The sequence below is a fragment of the Aotus nancymaae genome, unplaced genomic scaffold (assembly GCF_030222135.1).
Source record: "Aotus nancymaae isolate 86718 unplaced genomic scaffold, 86718_ANA_hifiasm-v0.15.2.pri h1tg000010l, whole genome shotgun sequence".
Taxonomy (NCBI): domain Eukaryota; kingdom Metazoa; phylum Chordata; class Mammalia; order Primates; family Aotidae; genus Aotus; species Aotus nancymaae.
Genome location: NW_026988421.1, coordinates 44646613 through 44672714, shown reverse-complemented (window position 1 = coordinate 44672714; position 26102 = coordinate 44646613). Strand labels below are relative to the sequence as shown.

At 36.6% G+C, this 26102-nt stretch overlaps 1 protein-coding gene across 2 annotated transcripts in view; it reads right to left on the bottom strand.

Annotated features, from left to right (window-relative positions):
* Nucleotides 1–26102, bottom strand: part of PRKG1 (protein kinase cGMP-dependent 1) — a 1342437-nt gene that overhangs the window by 236725 nt on the left and 1079610 nt on the right. For both annotated transcript variants that reach the window (XM_021671726.2, XM_012467589.2), the window contains exons 6-7: nt 20734–20811; nt 12750–12844 (exon numbers count right to left, since the gene is read on the bottom strand). In XM_021671726.2, coding sequence (XP_021527401.2) covers nt 12750–12844; nt 20734–20811 — 173 coding nt within the window. The remainder of the gene's footprint in view (nt 1–12749; nt 12845–20733; nt 20812–26102) is intronic.

The window sequence follows — 26102 nt, the reverse complement described above, 5'->3', positions numbered from 1 at the left end:
CATTTTTTTCTATTCTAAATTGTTCATATAAATTTTAGGTCCATATAAATTAAATTCTAGGTCCATATAAATTTTAAAATCAACTTGTCAATTTCAACAAAAAACATTTTAATAACATTTTGATTGGGATTGCAGTGAATGTATAGATCCATCTGGGAGAATAATACCGAGTCTTATGATGTATGAACATAATATCTTCAGTTTTCTCTTGGATTGTTTTGTAATTTTCAGTGAACAGATCTTACACATCTTTTACAAATTTATCTGTAACTACTTCCTAGTTTTTGATGCTATCATAAGTGGTATTTTAAATTTCAATTTCTAATTGTTTCTTGCTTGATTAAATCGGGGGTACCTATATGATTATTTATTGACATTTTTCAAAAAGGCCTCAGGAAGTTAGTGGACTTAAAGTCCTTTAAATACTACAGAAATGTTCTAAAAATAATCTTGCACTTTTCCTAAATGCCTGGAATAGGGGATAAGGCAATTACCACACAGCACACTTTTCTCAAATACTTCTCATTTCCATTTCATTGTGTGAAGAAGGAATAAGAACCATGCAATGCCAAATACAGTTGCAAATGCTCGTTTTATGCAGATATGGTCTTAATCAGAATACATGAGTAATGTTACACTCAAAGCTATTTTCTGACAAGAATTTAGAGGACCTTAAAACATTTTTTTGTAGGCATCAGAAGTGATTGGTGTAATGACAGTGAATCTAGCCAATTAAAATATCTGTTGCCTGTCCCAAAGTATGATTTATAACAAGTCATGATTTATTAACAACTGTAGAAAGGGAAAATTAAGAAGCAATCATTTAGACTTGGAAGGAATGAAAATAATAGAGACACAAAACACTGACTGAGTTCATTAGCAAAAAAATTAACTCCAAGTGAAATATTTTTATATCCATTTTTGAAGGGATTTTCAAATTTACATTATTTTCTCTTATCTTGTGGCACCTGAAGGGAATTATTTGTCTGAATGACATGTTGAAGAATAACAATGAGAGACTGAATTGTTTTTATAAGTAGCTCAATTTCCACCACAGAAAATGACCTTATGTTTTAGACAGTAGAGATAAATAAACCATTTTATGGAAAAGTACTAAGATACCCTGATGTTTCTCCAACCATCTATGAAAAGCTGATCCCCTTTCTATAAACAATCATTCATGTAAGCAGGTCCTTAGCTTTCCTCTAGAGGAAAAGTTCTTTCTTTATTCCTTGCATTTAACAGAAATTTTCTAAATAATCAATTTCCCAACTTACTTAAAACTAATGTATATTTTTACATTAGTTACTGGTCAGTTACTGATAATTTGTACCTACTATAATGAGCTAAATCAAGAATTTAGGGATAAAGTCTAAGGTACACACCAAAACATTAGCAAGATTATTAAGTAAATTCAAACAACAGCAACAACAACAAGTAGTTTTTACAGCTAACTTTATATTCCAAAGTGAAGGTGTTCAGAGAAGTTCAGAGTAAGAACTCAAATTTTATTGCATTATCTTCATTATTGTGGAGGTCGTCTAGTCCAAATGCTAAGGTGCTCCGACACAAATATCAATACTTTGGGATATGAAGGGGAGGTTGTATGTGTATAATTACTTTTTTTGTATGCATTATGGTTTCTCTAAAATCAGGATATAGTTTCCATTATCCTCTGACGAGTTACTTGACATCAAAGTCCAATGGGTTATGATAACCCAGGCATCTTTTAATTAAGGTCTATATAATGGGTCTAGGCACCTTCAGATCAACAGGTCAGCTTCTACATGCCTATGTATTTGGGTCCTGTGCTGTGCTGTGCTTCCAAATTCTAACATCCCACTTGGAGATTGTTGTAGGTTCAGCTACTCTTCCATGCCAGAACAGACTAATTGCAAAATGTTACTACAAGTGAATACCTAAAAGTGAAATAGATCATGAGTATGATGAGGACATAAGAGGTCTCAGTATGATTACAGCACAGGTAGTGAAGCAGGATGTAGCTGATGACGAGACTGCAGCAGTGATATGGGAGCAGCTCTCACAACAAGGAGTGCCAGAGCAAGCCTTTGAGGAGAAAAGTGGCATGACCTGATTTGCTTTGGAGAATATAGTGAGTTGAATTGTGTCCTCCCAAAAGATATGTCAAAGTCCTAGCCCTCAAGCCTGTGAATGTAATGATATTTGAAAATAAGTTCTTCCAGATATAATCAAGTAAAGGTGCCGCCATACTGGATCAGGGTGGGTCCTAAATTCAAAGACTGGTGTTCTCATAAAGAAAGATTTTGATACAGAGGCACACACAGAGGGAAGACAGCCATGTGAAGACAGGGACAGAAACTGAAGTGATGTAGCTCCAGGCCAAAAAATACCAAAGACTTCTGGGAACCACCAGAAGCTAGGAGCGAGACATGGAACAGATTCCTCCCTAGAGCTTCCAGTTGGAGTGTGGCCTGGTGATATCTTGAGGATGTCTAGCCTCCAGACCTGTGAAAGAATACATTCCTACTGTTTTAGTAGCTCAGTTTGTGGTAATTTATTATGGCCATGCTAAGAAACTTAATACAAAGATTTTATCATTACCATAGTGAGGGGAATGGATAAAAGGTGAGCAAGATTGGACACAGGGAGACCAATTAGATGAGTGTCCTATAATTTAGGTGACAGATCATGGTGGCACTAACAGGGACAGTGGCATGAGGATGGTGAGAAGCAGGTTGAGAGCTGAAATTGAGAGTTATTTAGGAGGTAGAATGAACAGGATTCATCCTCTGGAGAGGGAATTTTAGGAGAGGAAATTGTAAAGGATAATGTCCACATTTCTGGTTTGACAAACACATTGTAATATTCACTTGAAAACGAATAGATTTGGTTGGAGTTGGAGAAAAAAATGAGTTTACTTTTGTCCAATGTGAGATAACTATGTGATAGCTAAGTGGACATGCCCCATAGGAAAAAGTTCTGGAGTGGAGATAAAATGTTACTATGATACTCTGTGCTTCTCCTGTGCCACTTAGTACATTCATTATTTTAATCTCCTCTTTACCTGTAAATCCTGAAGAGGAGAATAACTGAGGCCAGAAAAGTGAGAGGACAGCATCTTTTTGTTTTGTTTTGTTTTAGACAACCACAAATTTAGAACAACAGGAATAAAAATTCCCACCAGACATTGTGTTAATTTTTACGTAGGTTATTAACGATAATCCTCACAAGAATAATCTTCACTAAAAACCACATTAATTATAAAACTCACTAAAGGCAAAACAGTACACCCCAAGAGTCTCAGGTGCTGGAAAGAGAAGGGTCCTAAGGCTGGAGAAATGAGCTGGAGTTGCACAGTAGTCATGTGGGCTGGGTAATGTCAGTGGAGCCTGGTGATGGTCCCACCTGGATTGAGCCCTCCATGAGGCCAGAGCCCTGGAGCATTTCTACACAAAAGGCATACACAGTATAAATAACCCTCTCTGTTGTCTCAAGTAAATGTCGAAAGTCTTTTTCTGAGAGAAACAGAAACTCAAGCCTTGTAACTGGAAGAACTGAATTCTTTCAATGTTATCTTCAAGTTACAGGGATATTAATCTAAAATGGATCTTGCAGAGGCAAATATGAAACAAATAACATAGGCATATAGAGATGCTTCAATAACACACATGAAATGCACAAGAAATTAATAACACACATGAAATGCACAAGAAAATCAATCCCTCAGTCCACTAACTCCACTGAAAATGGGTATGTGGTAAAAAATAAAAACACAAAATACCCCACCCCACCCCCAAGAAAAGCATACCACAGCTATACTAAACCACACAAGGAAGGAGAATTGATGGAAATGACAAATGGAAGAAGGTGCACCCCAAAAGTGAAACTAACAGAGAGTTTCCAAGAATTTGACATTTGAAAAATAATTTCTAAAGACATAGAGCAAAAATGATGATATGAGTAACACCGTAAGAGATATCTAAGATGTCCATTGCAGCAAGATGGATGCAACTGGAGGCCATGATCCTACACCAGTTAATGCAGAAACAGAAAGCCAAATACATGTTTCACTTATAAGTGGGAGCTAAACATTGGGTTCATATGAATACCATCATGGGAAAAATAGACTCCAGAGATTTGAAAAGAGGGGAGGCAGAGATGGAGGCAAGGGTTGAAAAACTACCTATTAGGTATGATGTTCACTACTTGGATCGTGGGAGCATTAGAAGCCTAAACCTTAGCATCACACAGTATACCCACATAACAAACCTGCACATGTACCTTCTGAATCAAAATTAAAAATATAAATCAATAAATAAAGGAAAAGAAAAAGAAAATATTGGCAATAGTAAGCTCACATTTATCAAGCACTTAGTATTTGCCAGGCATTATTCTAATATGCATATATACTATATACATTATTTGGCCTATTAATCACCTTGACCCTACGTGGCAATAACTATTACTCCACTTTTACAAACCATGAAGCTGAAGCAGAGAGACTAACATCAACAAGATCACACATTTCAGAAATCATGGATCTGGGGTTTGAACCCAGGAAGTCTCATTTCAGAACTCACATTCCTAAGCACTTTGGTACACCAAGTAGAAATTCTAAAATTACTTTAATAAAATAGTCATTGGAACCTACTCAGTGGGTTAACTGAAGACTTGATACAATTAAAGGAAGAAGTAGAGAATTGCATGACAATCTGAGAAATTCTGCCCAGACTCTGTTACAAATGTGGTACTAAATGATAGAGAAAAAGAAGATACAAATGTGAAAAAGGAGGTAAGGACTCAGGAAGATAAGGTTAAGTCTAGGCCACTAAGGGTTCCAAAATGAGAGAAGAGAGAAAGTGGGGGAAATAATATGTGCAGAAATAAAGCTGAGAATTTTCTAGAATTAAAAAAACACTGCATTCTCAGAAGTAGGGGACATAAAGGCTTTTATTTATTCTTCATTTATTTATAAATATATTTGTACCTACGTTAATTGTAGCAAAAATGCATAATGTCAAAGACAGAAACAGCTACCAGAGAATGAGACAGTTTAACTATAAAGGAATGGTGATTTGACTGACTGCAGAATATGGACATCAGAAGAAAATGTAATAATACTTCAAATGCTAAAGAAAAAATGAAATTTGACCTAGATATTTGCACCTACCCCAAAATTCATTCATGTGTAGGCAAAAGCAGAATGTATAAACCAATCATCTCTACAAAGAATAAATCTAAAAGAAATTAGGTGGGTTATAGAAGCAACAGTGGGCAAAATAATTTGTAAACAAGTTGATAAATGCTAAATAATTATATTTTGGTTGTATCTGAAAAAATACACTAATAATAATGTTTAATATTTGGGGATTTACCAACCAGTAGAAAACTGCATAGAAGATGGGTAGGAGTAATTAATTTGGAGTTCAACACACTTAATATTATTTTACTATTCAAGAGAGGAACAGAGCTATTGATTAGTGTTACATGTTAAATATACATATTAAAATTTAAAGATTAATCATTAAAAGAATAGAAGAAGAAGGTAAAACTAAATGAAAGAATGACACAAGTGCAATGACTATGACAATAGAAGGAAAAGAAAAAACTGATATATATAAAGAAAAATGACCCAGAATGAAACAGAATATTTCACGTGTAAAATGTTAAATACAAATAAAAAAACTCATTCATATGAATACATATACACATAATAAAGTTTAGACACATAAACAATGAGGATGCATATACTCAGCTTCAGAATAGACACATAAACAATGAGGATGCATATACTCAGCTTCAGAATGGTGATATTAGGAAGGAGAAGAAGTATGGGGTGGAATACAAAAGCAGTTGAATAGTTGTTATTAATTATTTTAACTTTGCTTTTTGTTGTTTTGTTTTTGTTTTTGTTTTTGAGACTATCACTCTGGCGCCCAGGCTGGAATGCAGTGGTGTGATCTCATTCACTGCAACCTCTGCCTCCTGGGTTCAAGCGATTCTCCTACTTCAGCCTCCCGAGTAGCTGGAATTACAGGCTTGTGCCACCATAACCAGCTAATTTTTGTATTTATAATAGAGACTGTTTCGTCATGCTGGTCAGGCTGGTCTTAAACTCCTGACCTCAAGTAGTCTGCCTGCCTCAACCTCCCAAAGTACCAGGCATGAGCCAGCATGCCCAGCCAAATTTTATTAATGTTTTTAAAAGGAAAATTATACATGATAAGAAAAAACAAAGAAGCAAGTTCAGAAATGTTAACTAACTTTTCCAGGATCTCAGGCTATGAAGGGAAATAAAACAAGGAAATACAGACTTCTAATATCAGTATCTGTTAAACTGACTTTGCCAAATTCATTTTGCATTAACATGGACAGGGCCTGGCATGTGGCACAGGTGCTCAAAATGAGAGGCTACAGCTGGGAAAGTTCTTGGAGGGTAGTTCCCTACTGACAGTGGTTTGGTGTTAAATGCCACCATTTAATGAGGAGCTTTAGGGCTGCACTTGGCATTCAGGGGTCTGTTCCAGTTGGAAAGGAGCCAACTCTCAGAGACTCAGAAGCTATGACCTAAGAAAACTTAGAGATCATCTAGTTCAACTGGCTTATTTTACAGATTGAGAAAGGGAGGAAATGCAGAGAGCTTAACTGGCTTGCTCAAAGTCAACCAATGAGTGGTTGACTCAAAATCTAATGCTATGTCAATTTTATCAGTGCACTACACTTTCATCAAGTGGTAGCAGAATATTGCTCCGAATGGTATGATGATGTGATGATGATGATGATCATGATGATGTAGATGAAGATGATGGTGGTAGTGATTATGACAGCTCACTTTAGGGAGTCATTAAACTAAATTCTAGGCATTCACCCAAATTGTTAATAAGTATCCTTTTGAGTCATTCTCCAATAACACAAATAGTTAGGTATAATCATAATCCCCATTTCAGATAAAAGATATTCTTCTCAGCAACTAACCATTAATAAATGACAGGATAGGTTCCAACCCAGGGAATCTGACTCTGAACTGGAACTCTTATCCATATGCTTTGCTTAAGACTCAAATTTAAGGGAAAGAGGGGAAGGTGGCCGCTGGGAGCTCAATCCCATCCTTCTTGGGTACAACTTATAGATAGATCTACTATATTTCCTATCACTGGAGATGCAAAGTGGATATTTGGTTTAGAATTTGCCATCATCTGGTGTTTATATGTATTCCATATGTTTTCAAGTCAAGTAGGGATCTTGAAGCAACGGTAAGTCGAAGTATAAGTGGATTGACTTATGAATTGTTGAACTAAACCTGAAGTGATTTATCTTAAACACACCTTTAGTTTTCATATATATAAAGTGAGTATTTCCATAAAACGTAAACATTTTACCCTCTCTCTGGTGTATACAAACCCTTATCACAGGTAAAAAAAATGATGCTTCAGCCAAACAATACTGCATAATTTGCTTTATGCCAACTAAAGTGAAAGTGACTCAAATTTTTCTAATAATAAGATGCTACTGGTTAAAGGATGTTAATAATACAGTTTATGAGATGACTCAGTTTATTACTCTACTGACTCCATCCAACAAGAAATTAAAGCTTGTTACTTTTAGAGGCAGAACTGTATAGTGGTCAGGACACTGAGTTTTGGAGAAAGGGTACTGAGTTTATATTTCAGAAATGCCATTCAATTTTCTATCGTGTGCTTAATCAGTACTAGTATTTATGTACTCAAATTTAAAAAGAATGGTCAAGCATGAATTCATTTCACCCAATCTCCAATCACCAACTTATCAATATTTTAATTATCTGCTGAACAACCTCAAGAAAATAAAACCACAATTCTCACTACATACAAATTTTATTTGTGAGAAAACTACAATCTAAAATGCTATTATTATGCACATATAGAGAATGCTGGCTATAAAATTTTTATTCCCAGTATAAAAACTATAGTTTGTAAACAAGCATAACTATCACCCAAAGGATACACACAGTTGCCCAGAAGATTTTATATATCAGAGTTATATCAATTTCTAAGTTATTTAGAAAGAAACAAGTGAAAAGTTAGAATTTCTTGTGCAAAATATTGAAATCAAAGAAAAGATTTTTAAAAACATTCACACAGTGACAAACAAGTAACAGACATAGGATATCAAAATGTCAAAATATCAAAAAATCAAAACAAGAAAATGATCAAGACGGATTAACTTAATAGGCTTCCTACATTTGAAGCAAAGTACAGTTTTTTAAGAGGCATATCTGCCTCATTTTGAAATCACAAAATGGCATCCACATACCAAACAATTTGCAGAAATGGTTTGTTGGTTTACAGAGCTTTTTTAAAAAAAATCATATTACAAAATCACATTTCATAATTTTAAAATATAGTTTTTTTCTGTTTTTCTTAAAAAGTCAAGCTTACATTCTTATAGAGCAGCAGGAAGCTGGGGTTCAGTAATTTCTGTCCTCATCACATAAGGCTTTCCAGTTTGCCGCCTGTTTTACTAATCTATTGTACTCATTTACATTGCTAGCCTGCCCCCTATGGTCAAGCGAGCTCATAACCCCTATCCACTACCAGGTAAATTCAAGTACTGAACGTGATCAATGGCAGAAGGGACTTTAAAAAGATTGGACATAATTCGGGAGGTTCATTTGTTCACCTATTTATTCATTCACTCATTCATTTGTTCAACAAATATGTGAGTATTTGATAAGTGCCAGATGCTGGGTTCAAATAAGAATATAAATACTTAAGACTTATTTTCAATGAGGTACTATGCAATCATGCATCTGGAGGAGCTTACCAAGGTGTATGAAATAGAGTTGAAGACATAATATTAGCAAACCATAGGAAATGAAATAAATTCAAAGGGTGCCATAATTTAAATGGTCCCAAAGGATGGAGAATTTGAAGAAAGAAGGGGTAGTCAACACTGTAAAATCATGGCTGAGGAGTGAAGTCCAACGAAGGAAAAAAAAAAAAAGACCATTTCATGAGGTAAATAGCAAATCTCTGGTAATATTTAAGAGGGCACTTAGAGTAGACTATTAAAACCAGGTTCCATAGCGAGAAAGTGAGAATAACAGCATAAGAAAGAGATGTGAGTGAAATGAGGGTGAGGGGTGGATGTGAAGGGAAAGAGTGGGGCTGGATGCAGACAGGGAGGTGAGCTGGGTATCTTTTATGCTATGGGAGATGCCAAGTGAAGAGGACTGAATATGTGCAAAGGAAAGTCTTGGTACCAGAGAGTTCACAAGAATAACCATAATCTAGAAAGAATTCAATTTGAAGAATCATTAATTTAAATTTTGATATTAGAGCAAAATTTGGCAACTTTACCATGAGCTACATCCACAGGGTTACTTCTTGGGATGAATTCTAGGAAAGTATTTTCACCATGAAAGTTTCTTTAATTGGCACCAACATTCAGTAACAATAAGCTACAAAAGAAAATCTGTTGATTCCCCATTAAGCCTTATTTTCTGGCATTCTACTTGTGACCTCAATGTTTATAAATATTTCTGGTTCTTTAGTTCTGTTGGAAATGACATTGTTTTCCACAGATATATTTAATCTTGGAGCAATGAAATCAGGTGGCACCTTTCTATAAAATCTTCTACACATTTAATATTCAAAGGAAAGCAAGATTAAGGTACATATTATATATTTATACCAGAAAGATAATGTTTATTTCACTCTTCTGTAGACCTACACCAAACATACTACTTCTTCTAACTTTGACATTGAAAAAAATCTAATGGCAACTACATGTTCATCAGATAAGGATCAAATAAACTCAGTAAGAGAAAAAAGGAAAGTTGAGTGTAGTTAGTTCTGAATTTTCATAAGGTAATATAGCCTGGGTAAGATGACTTATCAGGATATCTTTATTTCACTTATGAAGCTGTGAAATAATAAGAAAGGAAATAAAACCTGCCATCTGACTGTGGTTTAAAAAAACAATAATTCCATAAGTTACTTCTTAGAAGTACTTTGAAGCAAAAGGCTCAAAATGTAAGTTTTTAAATGAAGGCACAATTTGAAATGAAAACAAAAAACTGTTCCCATATGCTAGGAATAAATTATGTCACATTGCTCTCCCTCCCTAGGAGATGCTCCTACACCCAAAATTCGATAGAAAAATAACTGTTTATTGGTTGTTGCTTATTCAAGTAGTGTATATACATACAGCACTGAATGTTGAAAAGACTCATCTATATTTAATAATGATAGAGATATACTGCTTATTGGAAAATTAGAGTAGGATACCCAGATATATTTGTCATGCATTCTGTAAAATGCATGGCAAAATATCAATTCAATTTTTCCTCCATAAGAAGAACCCCCAAGTGCTTGCTTCTTGATGTCTTAGTTTAAAAATAGAGTATCAGTCTCACTGAAGTACACCTCTACAAGTCTAGCCTTCACAGCCTATCCCATAGTGAATCCAGATGTACATTATTTCCACCTCTTTTTCCATCTCTACCACCATAAGAGTGATGACAACCATGACCTGGAAAAGCTTCACTGCCCTGTGATGGTTGTGATAATAGCAGGCTATCTGGAGCTGTTGCTGCCATCACACTTGCTGCAGCAGGAAGGCATGGCTGGGTCTATACACTCATGGAGCCAGCAGGAGCTGGGGGTAGGGGGGAGCTCCACTCCTTCTGAGTTGAGATGGGAGCTGACTGGGTGCCACTGCAGCTGCCCAAGCCACGGCTATGGACCCAGGTATCCCTGTGCTCCTGGGGCTGGGAGCAGGCAGGAGTTTTGTCCTCCTGGGCGGGGCTGCAGCCACCCAAGTCATGGGCAGGCAGAGGGAGGCAGGAGCCCTTTTCTCCCAGGTGCAGCTACAGCTGTCCAAAGTCATGGTTGTGGATCCGGGGCTCATGTATGCTGTTGGGGGGCTAGGAGCTGGCAAGATCCTTACGCTCTCTGAGGCAGCTGGACCCAGGCACTTTTGCACTCTTGCAGGCTCAAAACTGCCCACTCCCACTGCCTGGCTTCTCTCTACTTTTGGCTCCCATTCCAATCTTGGAGAAAAGTTAGGGCTGAGCCCAGGCACTGTCACAGCCCGACCAGGTGTGCACACAATCAGGGCAGTGCTGACCTGTTATTACCCTGCCACCTCAGCCCCCTCTGGACTTTGGGCACCAAAGAGCATAGGAGGGAAACCAATAGTGGGCTAAGGGCAGCTTGGCACTGGCCTGCAGGTGCCCTCTGACACCTACAGCCCTTGGTGCCATGAACGCAGCAGGAGGCAAACAGGTTCCTGGGCAGAAGGGGGCAGGTCCCCAGTAAGGCCCCACCTTCAGGCCCAGGAGGGTCTGAAGGCTGGAGGCCAGGCTGCCAGTCCCATGGACTAGAGTGGGAACTTGTGGTGCCTTTTCTGAGCCTACTCATTGCTGCTCATGAGCCAATCAGCATGTACTTCCTTCCCTCTGAGGCCCATAAAAGCACTGAGCTTAGCCAGAGCAGAGCAGACATTGGGATGACCAGCTGCAGAGAGAAGCTACTCCCTCTAGGGCCTCCTCTCTGCTGAGAGCTGCAAATGATGGGACGACCAGCAATGATGGGATGAACAGCTACAGAGAGGAGCTACCCTCTCTGCTGAGAACTAAACACTTGTTGGGATGACCTGCCTGCAAAGAGGAACTTCCCTCTCAGCTAGGAGCTGAACGCTCATTGGGACACCTTGTCTATGGAGAAAGGCTGCCCACTGCAGGTTTTCTTTGAGCTGTTCTATTGCTCAATCAAGCTCCTCTTTGTCTTGTTCAACCTCCACTTGTCTGCGTATCACATTTTTACTGGCCACAGGACAAGAACTCAGACCAACCAAATGGTGAGGCTAAAAGAATTGTAACACAAACAGGGCTGAAACGTGCCCCTTGCTTGCCACACTGCAGGCAAACACAAGTAGAGAAGAGCTGCAGCCCTTTGGGGGACCTGGACCTGGGAGCTCCCCAAGCCAGGGCTGTGACTCACTCTCTGGGGCTATGCAGTTCCTGGTGTCTCCAAGCTTCTGGGCACCAGCATATTCCCTAGCGCCAGCCGGGGAAGCTGCTTGTGGTATGCCTGATCCAGCTGCAGCCTCACAAAGAGCTGGTGCTTGTGCCAGCACCTGGAGCTGCCCGCTTCAGGCAGCAGCCAGTTTGTTTGCCTGCACAGTGGCTGGACCCCACGCTTGCTCACATGCCCCTCACCACTTCACACCTGACTTGCAGTCTCCCTTGGAGGTGTGGCAAGTTGGTAGTGTGAACTGAATGCAGCCTGCCAGGCTGAGTGGGCACAATGAGCCCAGTGGGTCTGAGCAAAACTCAAGCAAAGGCGCCACCAGCCACAGGTTTCCAGTCAGGAAAGTGACACCCCAAAGATCCTATAACAACTGTTTGTACAAACATGTTTAGGGATTTCAAAAATTTCAACCAACCATCTTATGATTCTAAGTGGAATCATTGCACGAAGTAAGTTTAGCAGGGACTTCCTCTCTTTGAAATTGTTATAGAGATTGCAATTAAGGACACAAACCTGAAAATTTTTCTAATTAATATAACACTGGTTTATTAGAAATTAAGGAATTTATTCCACAACCTATTCAGATTCCAAGTCCAGCTGAAAATAAATAAAAATGTATTTATTATCAGTGGTCTATATTTGATATTAGGATAAGCACTAAATAAAAAGTCTATTGTGCTAGGAGCTCAAAATTTCAGACAGGAATTTATGTAGTACTCAAACAACAACCTGTATAACATGGGATCTACTTACCCCTGCAAGGCTTTCTCTCCAAACCAGTCTCCTTTTCCTAAAGTTCTAAGAAAGACTGGGTCCTCATTTGGTGAGTCTTCACGAGTGACATTTACCTACAAAGAGAAACAATGAAAGTTCAAATCCACTGCTTACCCACAATGATCAAAGCAACACTAATTAATAAAGTTAATTCCATTTCTTGCTTCTTTTCCTTGTTTATATTTATAAAGAAGAGCACTATAAGGACCAAAGAACAATTATCAAAAATTCCCAGGAAAACCACAAGAGCTTACTTCCAAATATTTTGTTATCCTTTCAAGTTATTTTAAAGAAATAATACATTACTTGTTAATCTGATCTCACTTCTCATATCCATTCTAATTTTCCTAACTTTATGAAGCAACCATTATAATAAACTTACTGAGCATTCCGTTGATCTTTTTTATGTGTTTATATACATGTATTTTTAAAATATATTAATAACATAAGTGGTATTCATCATTCTGCAACTTACTTTTTTATCTTAATATTGTTTTAATTATTTATTCCATGGTCTTAGATATAAATCTATTTCATTCATTTTCATGTATGAGTCTAATTTCATCATATAAATATATTTCCTTACCCAAATCTTGTAAATTGGCAACTATACTGTTTTCATTTTTTTTCTTTCTTTTTGTTGAAATGAACATCCTTCTACATGCCTCCACATTCATATCCTAGTTTCTCTATGATAAGCCTGTCCCTTTCCCTGAGAAGGAACCAGCTTTCATTTGAAGGCACATCACATTTTCATAAAGAGTGACTGCATGGCTCTGACTGACTATATCCCTCATAATCCACATGCTTTATTTGGTAGGATTTCTATTTATAAAGATACATAAATTACATACATGCCTCTTTTTACTATAATAAATAATATGTCCTTCAAAGAAAGTTGTCTTTCTTCAGCATTCTCCACAAATTTTAATAAGCACTGGATAAATAGTTGTAAATTGTTTTAAAAGAATGTGTCAATACTAACAAGACAGATAGCCTGGCACACAGGACTTGTGACTTAAGTGACAGTCCACGTAAGGCAAGTGATAATTTTTTGTTGTTGTTGCATGAATGAAAACAAACATAGAGTAACTTGTACCTTTGTGTTAATTCACTTTCCCCTCAAGCTCTACTAACATTCATAAAACTGTCTATGTGTCATCCAGAAAGGTTAAATAATTAAAATTCATCTACCTGGAAAATGTGATAAAGTAAAAAAACGAATTTCTTAAGACAATGCCAGACACTTAAACACATTTAATAATACTGTTTCAAGTTTCTGAATCTAGAGATTAGATGTTAAAGACAGGAATTTTTATAAGTATTAAGAAGGTCTGTGTAAGGTGAAGGAAATTCAATTATTATTCTCCACTGATCCATTTGATTACTCCTCCACACAGTGTTTCAAAACCATGGAAATTCAGTTTTTAACACTTTTACTTACTCCTAAGCTGTATCATAGAGACACTAATTTGTATGCTGATGAGGCTTTTTTAGATGTGGAATCTTCAGTAGGGAGTTTGATTTAAAATAAAGGTTACTGGGCCCTTATTCTTGAGGTTCTCATTCACCCATGTTCATATAAATAACTGAAATTTACTTTCTTCATTTAAACAATATTCCATTATATGTATTCATATGCAATTTACTAATTCTATAGATATAAATGTGGGTTGCTTCCAGTTTTATTTTGTTTTTATTGTGTTACTAACAGTGTTACTGCGAACATTCTTATGCATGTGCTCTGGTGTCCATGGGTAAGAGTTCACTAGGGTCAACATTTACAAATAAAGAACGAGGTTATTAAATATATGCATCTTCAATTTTACTAGGTATCAACTCACATGGTACAGTCTTACATTCCTACCATCACTGGATGAAAAATGCGTATTATATTATATTGTTATCAATAGTTAATATTGTCAGACTTTTATTTTTTTCCAAAAAGGCAGGTATTAGATGGCATTTCCCTTATTATTAATAGAGGTGGAACGTTTTATCATCTTAGTTTTTGAGACACTTGTGCTTCTTTTGATGATGTGTCTGATCACGTTTTTTGTCCATTTTTCTATTGGACTGATCATCTTTATTTTTGTTGTTGTTGATTCACAAGACTATAGTTTGTCTAAACCATCTTTATGGTGTCTTGTTGAACAAATTTATTAATTTTAATGTAATTACATTTAACCAGGTTATCATTTGTTGTTTGCATTTTAAAATATCTTATTCAAGAAATCCTTTCCTATCCCAAGATAATAAAAATATTCTCCCAATTATCTTTTAATTATTTTCTTAATTTTTCTTTTGACATTTTATCTGAAACTTACATTATGTATGGTGTAATTAGGGATCCAAGTTTATTTAAGTCCCTATGCATAAACAATTGTTGTGATATCTGTAGTGCCCATGCCATCCTAAATCAAGTTTCCATATTATCATGGATCTTTATCTGGACTTACCATCTTATTCTGACATATTTTTCTGGTTCTCAGTCAAATTAAGGCCACATTTTTGCCCATTACCTGAACCTTACAATAAGCTTGACATCTACTATAGTAACTCCCAGTATGTTTCTCTTTCTTTCAGATGTCCTGACATGTTGGTGTTTTGTTCTCCATTATATTATTTTAAATACAATTTTCTTCTTAAAAGACTTGAACATTTTCTTGTTATAGATATGCCTAGATACTTGATTTTTGAAATGGTATTTTAAAAAATATTTTAATTACGTGTTATAGTATTTAGAAATGTACATGAATTTTAAGTTATCATAAAGTAAAATTTACTTTTTTTCTTTTTCAGAATATAGTTGTATGAACTTAAACACATGGATAGCTTTGTCTAATTCCCAGCAGATACAGATAGATTAGATACAGAACAATTTCATCACCTCCAGAAACTCCTTCATGCTATGTGTTTATAGTCATATCCTTCTCAATTCCTCACCCCAGAGTCTGTTCTGCATCAAACTAATTTTTCTTTTTGAGAATGCCATATAAATAGAATAATACAACATTTAACCTTTTCAGTCTTTTTTTTTTTTTTTTAACTCAGCATTAGGCCTGTAAGATTCATCCAAGTTGTTGCAAGGTTCAATAGTTTATGCTTTTTATTGCTGACTAATATTTCATTGAATGAATATAACATAATTTGTTTATTTCTAGTCTTTGGCAATTATGAATAAAGACACTACAAACAGTGATGCAGAGTTTTTTGTGTGAGCTATATTTTCATTTTTCTAGGATAAATATCACAAAAAGTAATTGCTATGTCATATGGTAAATGTTTATTCAACTTTGTATGAAACTGCCGAATTGTTTTACAGAATGGCTTTACCATTTTGCATTCTCAAGAGCAATGTATGAGAGTACTGGTTGCTCTATATCCTCACTAGCATTTGATATCGTCAATTTTTGCTTTTAGATTTAGCCATTCTATTAAGTATTCAGTGGCATCTCAGGGTTTCAACATGTGATTTTCCAATGACTAAGTAGAACGTCTCTTCACGTGCATATTTGCTGTTTGTGTATTTTCTTTGCTGATGTGTTCAAGTCCTTCATCCATTTTTTTTTAATGGGTACTTCGGAGTTTTTTGTTGATTTTTAGGTGTTTTTCATATAGGATCAATACAGGATAGGATCAACAAAAGTCCCTTACCAGACATGCACTTTACAAATAATTATCCCTATTAGTAATTTGTCTTTCCATTCTCTGAACAGTCTTTTTCACAGAATAAAAGTTTCTAAATTTGAAAAAGCCCCATTTACCATTTTTTCCTTATGAATTGTGGGGGTGTTATCATCTCTAGGAACTCTTTCTATCTAATCTCAAGTCATAAATTTCTCTTGAAAGTTTTATAGTTTTATGTTTTACTTTTAAATCTATTATCAATTTTCATTTAGTTTTATATAAGGTATAAAGTCTAGATCAAGGTTCTTCTGTTTTGGTCCATGGATTACCAATGGTTCCAACACCATTTGTTAAAAAGACTTTCCTTTTATTGTTGGTTACTTTCATCCTGTTTTGCACCATTAATATGTTTAACTGTAAGCATGTTGCAGATACCACGTATCAGGGTAAGAAATTTCTCTTATATTGTCAGTTTGCTGAGAATTTTTATTATGGATGGATGTTACACTTGTCACATGCTTTCACTGCATCAGTTGACATGATAATGTGATTTTTCTTCTTTAGACTGTTAATATGGTAGAACACATTAAATGATACGGCTTTTTCAGTATTCATTTATAGTAAAATATCCAATTCTATAATATCCAATACAGTCACCACTAGCAGCTATTGTAATGTAGCTACTGCTACTGAATATTAACATTAAAGTTAAATTAGACAATTTTACTTTAGATAGCAAGTGCGACAAATAGCTATTATATTGAGTTGTGTAGAGATATAGAACAGTTCCATTAATAAAGAAAAATGTTCTGAATAATGCTGATTTTGCTAAACTCTTAATTTTAATAATATATATGCCTGTATAAAATCCTAAAAGAAACTAAAATCATATCATGTATAAATTACTATTTATTTCTAAATGTTATTTCTTTTTCACTACAGTAGTTGGGATGTCTTGTACCACACTAAACAAAACTGGTAATAATGTATATCTTTATCTTGTTCTTGATATTAAAAAATGTTTCTCAGAGGTTTTGCCATAAGGTATATATAAACATATGCATACATATGCAAATAAAATTTCCATAAGAGAACACTTTATGTTCAAAACCACTGAGCAATGTGTTAAGGCAACATGTTTAATTGGAATGTTTAAATACTTGTTAATTTTATGAAGTTAAGCCATGTGATTTTAAATGCCATTTGACAGACAAGAATTTTTGAATCACATTTTTTTCTAATGGTAAAATATAAGATATATTGAATAGAATCAGAAAAATGAAAATGCCTTTGAACTATTATTAGAACTCTGCAACTTTGCTTACCCATCCTGTTCAATTTTGGTTTGATTTATTTGTAAAGAGATAGTTCATCTTGTGATGCGACACAACTGCAGGGACATATGCAGGAATCTTTGGTGCTTTAAAGTTGTCTGTTGGGGAAGCAAGTCACGTTTCCAGGCAACTGGAATGGACTGATTGAAGTATAAAGAACTAACTGAGCTTCTACTTGAGGAAGCACCAACTACTTTAGCCATCATCACTGTAAGCATTCTGCCTCAGGTTTTAGAAAAATCAGATTGCACAGGTTTAATGGGGAAAAACAAGTATTGCAAAGCTTATTTTATAATGTTTCTCTCTTTGTGTGAATGTGCTTAATGGAAAAACAAAAATTGTTTTACACTTAAATAAGTGGAACTGAACAAGGGGAATTTCGTTTGTAGCTTGGCAGCCCCTGTTGTGTCTCCTTCTGTCTCAGAGCATTTTCAAAGAAAAAGCCAGTTTGGTGGTAACAAGAAACAGATCTTGGCCAAGGTTATCCTTTGTATATTTTTTAAATGCATGGGAAAACAAGTTGATGTCTGTAAAACTAAAATAAAACATATAACATATAATTGTAGAAAATTCCAGATCTATAACTTATTTGCCTGCTGAACTGAACCTACTGTCTTATTATTCACCTCTCTTTCCTGCTCTTTGCCATTGGGACTTAAGTATGCTAACCTCACCTTCTGCTTCTTAAGACTTAATATATTCTAATTATTGTATATAGTGACATATTCTTAATGATTTTAATATATTAGAACTAATATAATTAATATTGCTAATATATTAGTATTTGAATAAAATTAATACAATTATTATGTAATTGATGTAATTGAGAATTGTAGCAGCTAACTTGTGAGATCTAAAAAAGTAAGTTAGTAAAAATTTATGTCTGGTTTAAAATAAAAGATCTGGAATGTGTAAAGAGAGTCTAATATATTAGTACTGCTTCTCTCCCAGAAATCCCACAGTGCTCTGAAATATTGCCAAGAGAATTGGTTCCTGTGGTGTAATTTCCACACTGTTTCTACTTATACTTACTTCAAAACCTGTAAAAAGGCACCACTAATGCAACCGTCTTCAGCTGAAACTGATTACAAAGCACTAATTTTAGGCAGTAAAATTTGCACTAACAGGGTGGGTGGTAACAAATGCCTGTCAGAAATCCATCTCAAAGGATAAACAAGTCATTCCATGATAGCAAAGAATTGGCAATGTAGTAATGAAAAAATAAATTCAGAATATCAGGACAAATTCCCCACGCAACTTTCTGAGTCGTTTATATCCATGGTATTTTTCAATTTTTCCCTGATTCTTTAGTCAATCTAAAGAATAAGACAGTAAATGATAAGCATTAACAATCTATCAGATAAACTACAAAATATTAACATTTTCTTATCTTCTAACATTGGAAAATACAAGATATGATTTTTACTTTAACTGTGGTCAGACATGTTATTTCATGATGCCTTTTAAGGAGTCAGCCCTTGAGTTCTACTTCTATCCCAGGCATTCATTAATCAGTCAAAAAACAGGAAAAATAAAAGCATAAATATTGTTTTCTTCATTTTAGTGTGACATGCCACTGGTATAAACATTGACATATGCATATATTTGATCCAAAATTAGTCCAAAGAGAATTATCTAAATTGTGATTCAACAATACTTATAATCTTCCACCACATTCTATTCACTGTGGCTCTAAATCTCTCTCTATACAAGCTATAAGTTACCAGAGTCAGTCATTTTGTTAAATTAGAAGAAATAAATTTACTTTATTTATAAAGTGAATTTTATAAAAACAGAAACTGGCATATCAATTCCTTTTTTGCATTTCCTTCTCCATCTCTTTCTATAGTTAGTACATCCTGAGATACAAATTCCTTGTAATGATACATAACAAAGGAAAATAAGTTTAAATCACAGGTTTTAGTGTAATGACACAAACACAAAAATGATTACAGCTTTACTGTGGAAAGAAATTTAAGGCATTTTTAGTAATATAAAAGTATAGTATTCATCTAAAAAATCGTATTTTCCAATTCACTCCATTTCTTAGTTTTAAGATATAAATAAATTCATATTGTTGAAAAACTAAAATGGTCTAAACAGTTTAAGAAATAAAGTATGATTTTTCACTCACAACCCTTGTCTATCCCATTTTTACCCTTTCCTCTATAATTTATCACTTTTAGTAATTTTTAATATCAATTTTTTTATGAAAATAACTTCAAACATTAATGCATATCTATCCTAATCATCCTCAAAGTATTCGGCAACTTGCCAAAGGGCACTAAAATGACTGTTTCATAACAGGATTAAAATTTAGGACATCTAATTTCAAAGTCCAGATGTTTCATTATAGCAATGTTACTGCTTCTAATGACTAGATGAATTTTGTAAGTGATCTAAGTATTTTTTTTTTTTTTGGAGGCAAAGGCTTGCTCTATTACCCAGGTTGAAGTACAGTGGCACCACCTTGGCTCACTGCAGCCTTCACCTCTTGGGCTCAAGTGATCCTCCTGCCTCAGCCTCCCAAGTAGCTGAGAACACAGGCGTGTGCCACCATGCCCAGCTAATTTTTTGCATTTGTAGTATAGATGGGGTTTTGCCACATTGCCCAGGCTGGTTTTGAACTCCTGACCTCAGGTGATCTGCCTGCCTCCGCCTCCCAAAGTGCTGGGATTACAGGTATAAGCCACCGCATCCAACCAGTATTTTCTTTTTTATTATGTTATTTTAATTACGGAGATCTTTCTATTCACGCAAATATATCAGTGTCATCTAATATTATGATTATTAGCAAGTAGGCTACTCTCTGATGTTCAAAGTTACACCTTTTTTTCACTCCTGCATCATTTTTTGTAAGATCCATTCTCTAATACCTCTCTGTGTCAAAAAATGGAACAAACTCATATAGCACAAGACTCTGCATGTGTTCCTACTGGAGTTATTAACCAACACCAGACTCCCCTACTGCATCATTGTCTTGTGCCACCAAAGCTTACCGTTCCTTTGCTGATGATAAAGAAGGTGTCACCTCTTGCACCTTGCCTGATAATATATTCTCCATTTTCATAGTGGGTCTGAAAAGTAGAAACAATAAGAAAAAAAATTAAGCAAGGAGTAAGCTACCAAACAGCTCAGCCTCTTCAAATATCAACCCCCAGGGATACATTCATCCTGATGGAATTTTATACCAGCCTAGTACCCATCACAATTTAACGTTGAATATTAGTCAATGTATGCAATAATTACAGAGATTTCATTTCTATAATGCTCATTTGCAAGACTGCTTTTAATGTCACTTTTCTAGGTGACTATATTATATCCTTAAATTCATTCATTTTAATTATTTGATGAAAATATTTTTTCTCCCATCAACTGAGCATGAAACAAAATAGCAGAGCTGCTAATTAAACTACTCATTCTATATTATTTGTCATTCTCATTTGGTTTTAATAGTCTCATAATTAGAGGCTTTTGTTCCTAAGAAATTACTACAGCATGTAAAAATCTTCATTTGAAACCAGGTTGACTTTTAGTGTGGGTTACATGGCCCTAGTTACTTTTTAAGGCACCACTTCATGCTTTAGTGTTCTTGCTTCAGCAGTTTAGATTTGGCCCTGTCAAACAGAATGTCTTAATTTTATGGACTGAATTCTGGTCCAGCATCTGTGAGCTTATAAACTATCAAACGAGGAGTGAGGTAAGGCTGCAAGAGGATTATCACAATCAGTATGTCAGTATTCTGACACAAACACCACAACTAGGTCCATTCCCAGGGTGAAGATTACTTCTGCAATGAACAAAAGTAATTTCAATAAGGAGAGGTGAGAGAAACTACTGCTGGGTCAAGACGTCTAACAGAAAAATGCAAACTCTGCCATCTGGCCCTATCCTTTTCTGCCGCATAGCAGAGAAGCTATATTTTGGGAAATAAAAGGCTGGTGGTTGTTATTTGCCTTATGCTTCAATACCGTTTTTCTTAACACATAAAGTGTTAAGATTGCCTTAAATTGCCTTTCATTAACACTTGACATTGAGAAGAACCATTTTTTAGAGTTTCTAGTAAGTTAACATACTATTTAATTTGCTAATTTATTTTTTACTCAAAAGTAATTCATTTTTCCTTATTCTTTTCCTTCAATTTCAACCACCAGATGATATATAAAGTCTCATATGTACCCTTCAAGACTTTTTTTTCTATGCTTTTAACCACCACTGCCCCACCTTGCACACACACATGCATACAAATAATTATTTCTAAATAGGATTATAGAATGCATATTCTTCAATTGATTTATTTTATTTAACAAGATATCTATGTTCAATTTTCATGTTTTGCAGCACTAAAAAAGAAAGAACTTTACAACATGCAGATTTGATGAACAAAATTGCAAAGTCTACTTTCATGTATTCATTGAACAAATACTTTTTTGAGACAGGTCTCATTCTGTTGCTCAGGCTGTGGTACGGTGGCCCAATCATGGTTCATGGCAGCCCTGACCTCCCAGGCTCAAGTGATCCTCCCAGCTCAGCCTCTGATATGGTTTGGCTGTGTCCACACCAAAATTTCATCTTAAATTGTAGCTTTCATAATTCCCACAGGTTGTGGGAGGGACCTATGAGAGATAAGTCAATCATGGGGACAGTTTCTCCAATACTGTTTTTGTGGTAGTGAATAAGTCTCATGAGATCTGACAGTTTTATAGGAGGTTTCCCCTTTTGTTTGGCTCTCATTCTCTCTTGTGCACCACCATGTAAGATGTGCTTTTTGCCTTCTGCTATGATTGTGAGGCCTCCTCAACCATGTGAAATTGTGAGTCCATTAAACTTCTTTTTCTTTATAAATTACCCAGTCTGGGGTATGTCTTTATCAGCAGCATGAAAACAAACTAATAGAGTAAATTGGTACTGGGAATGGGGTGCTGCTGTAAAGATACCCAAAAATGTGAAAGTGACTTTGGAACTGGATAACACCCAGACATTGGAACAGTTTGGAGGACTCTCGGAAGAAGACATGAAAATGTGAGAAAGTTTGAAACTTCCTAGAAACTTGGAGGGCTCAGAAGACAGAAAGATGTGGGAAAGATTGGAACTTCCTAGAGACTTACTGAATTGCTTTGACCAAAATGCTGATACAATTTGCAGCCTGATGATATGATGAAAAAGAAAAACCTGTTTTCTGAGAAGAAATTCAAGTTGGCTGCAGAAATTTGCATAAGTAACAAGCAAGCAAATGCTTAACGCCAAGACAATGGGGAAAGTTTCTCCAGGCCATATCAGAGTCCTTTATGGCAGCCCCTCCCAACAGAGGCACAGAGGCCTAGGAGGAATAAACAGTTTCATAGGCCAGGCCCAGGGCCCCCCTGCTGTGTGAAGCCTAGGGACTTAATACCCTGCATCCCAGTTACTCTAGCACTGGCAGAAAGGGGCCAAGGTATAGCTCAGGCTGTGGTTTCAGAAGGTACAGGTCCCAAGGCTTGGCAGCTTCCATGTGGTGTTGAACCTGCAGGTGCACAGAAGTCGAGAATTGAGGTTTCGGAACCTCTGCCTAGATTTCAGAGGATGTATGGAAACACCTGGATGTCCAGGCAGAAGTTTGCTGTAGAGGCAGAGCCCTCATGAAGAACCTCTGTCAGGGCAGTGCTGAAGTGAAATGTGGAATGTGAGCCCCCACGGAGAGTCCCCATTGAGGCACTCCCTAGTGAAGCTGTGAGAAGAGGGCCACCATCCTCCAGATCCCAGAATGGTATATCCATTGACAGCTTGCACAGTGTACCTGGAAAAGCCACAGACACTCAATATCAGCCCATGAAAGCAGCTGAGAGAAAGGGCTGTACTCTGCAAAGCTACAGGAGCAGAGCTGCCCAAGACCATGGAAACCCATCTCATGCATCAATGTGACCTGGATGTGAGATATGGAGTAAAAGGAGATCATTTTGAAGCTCTAAGATTTTACTGCCCCGCTGGATTTTGAACTTGCATGGGACCTTTAACCCCTTCCTTTTGGCCAATTTCTCCCATTTGGAATGGGCATATTTATCCAATGCCTGTGTCCCCACTGTATCTAAGAAGTAACTAACTTGCTTTTGATTTTACAGGCTCATAGGCAGAAGGAACTTGCCCTATCTCAGAGACTTTGGACTGTGGACTTTTGAGTTAATGCTAAAGTAAGTTAAGACTTTGGGAGACTGTTGGGAAGGCATGATTGGTTTTTAAATGTAAGGACATGAGATATGAGAGGCGTTAGTGTGGAATTATATGATTTGGCTCTGTCTCCCAACTCAAATCTCAACTCAAATTGCAGTATCCACTCCCATGTGTTGTGGGAGGGACCAGGTAGGAGATAATTGAATCATTGGGCAATTTCTCCCATACTGTTCTTGTGGTAGTGACTAAGACTCATGAGATCTGATGGTTTTATAACAGGTTTCCCCCTTTGTTTGGCTCTCCTTTCTTGTCTACCACCGTGTAAATGTGCCTTTTGTCCTCTGCCATGATTGTGAGGCCTCCCCAGCCACTCGGAATTGTGAATCCACTGAATCTCTTTTTCTTTATAAATTACCCAGTCTTTGGTATGTCTTTATCAGTAGTGTGAGAATGTACTAATCCAGCCTCCCAAGTATCTAGGACCACAGATGCATATTACCATGTCCAGCTAGCTTAATTTTTTTTTTTTTTTGTAGAGATAGGTTTTCCCTACATGTGGCCCAGGCTGGCCTCAAACCCCTGGGCTCAAGTGATCCTCCCACCTTGGCCTCCCCAAGTGTTAGGATTACAGGCATGAGCCAGTGTGCCTTTCCAGCAAACATTTTTGAGGGCTTCAAGGTTAGGCCTTTTTATAGGCATTGATAATACAAAAATGAGTAGGGTAAAATCTCATAATAGTGAGGGAATGTATTCTCTTACTGGATCCAAAGGAGGCGTAGTTTTCAGGGCAAGATTTTCCCAGTGCCATGCCCCCATCCCATCTCTCTCCATCCAGGAGAGTCAATGGTTTATGTTTGAATTTCGTGGGAGCAGGAAGAAAATAAGAGTCAATCACCCCAGTGGAAGTTTAAAGGAACTCCTTTCATGGGCCAGAGGAACTTGGGAAGGTGGGAATCTCTCCTAGGATAAATTCCCCTGCTCCTTCACCCATGCAGGATTTCCAGCTCTCTGGAATCCCACATGGTGGGAGCTCCCTTTCCCCTCTGGCATTTCCCCTCTGGAATCCCCTTCCACATTCTTCGTGGAAGTCTTTCTCTTCTTCTCCTCCTTTTCTTCTCTTTTCTCTACCTAAATAAAATCACCTTTCTGCAACACTTCTTGGGTCCAATATTTACTTTTACGAGTATACAACACACCTGCAGTGGTCCCATCGTTTATTCTTTAAGAGATTGGAAGCCAAGAACCCACAGCATTCTCTCAGGGGAGCTGTGCCTCACCAGAACCCAAGAAAAAAACCTGGTTATAATAGCACCATCCGCTGGAAACGTTCTATAACCATATTGTCCAATATGGTAGCTACAAGACACATGGGGCTACTCAGCATTTGGAATATTACCAGTGTGACTGAGAAACTGAATTTTTAAATTTATTTAATTTTAATAAATTGAAGTTTAAATAGTCACACATACCTAGTAGCTACTGTATTGGGTAGTAAAGGTAGTAACAGAATTACAGTTGTAGCTTTGGGGCAAGGAGAAGAGGAGAACATCTTTCCCACTCTTGATGTTTCCTTCCAGGTAAAGGAAGCTCAGTTAGTAAAACTAAGTGCCTTTCTCTCCCCCTTTCCTCACTCTGCACCAGTAGAGGTGGCATGACTTATCTGACTGATAAACTTGGAAGTAAACATCTATGTATGCTCAACTCAACTTCTCATCTCTTCCTCATGGGAGGGAGCTTCCCAGAGAGGGCTGGCATTGCTGCTTCTCCGGGGGAAGGCTCTTCTCTCCACCATAGTGAAGTTTGCCTCTGTCTGAGCTTCTGTGAAAGGGTAGGTAATTCTGCCGAATGATAGGGTTCTATTTGGAAAGACTAGTTGCTCTCATACCTAAGCTACATCCTATAACCCAGATTTTATTAGTAATAATGGTAATGTTTTGCCTCCATTTATCCTACTATTTGTCTTGTTTCTCACTTGGTTCCTAATTCAAGATCACTCAAAAACCCCAAAATAATCCAGTATGCAAAATGTTTTACTGTATTTTAGTACAGGGTTATATGTGTGAGAGCACAGTTTAGGAGACATGTGACCTCCCAAGAGCTTCTCCGTGGAGGATTCTTGAGACCCAACTGAAAGATGAAGAAGAGGTCACCAATGTTCAGCAGGTGAAAAGCACCCCAGAAAGAAGAGAATAAGCAGCTCACTGTGATCAAATAATACTAG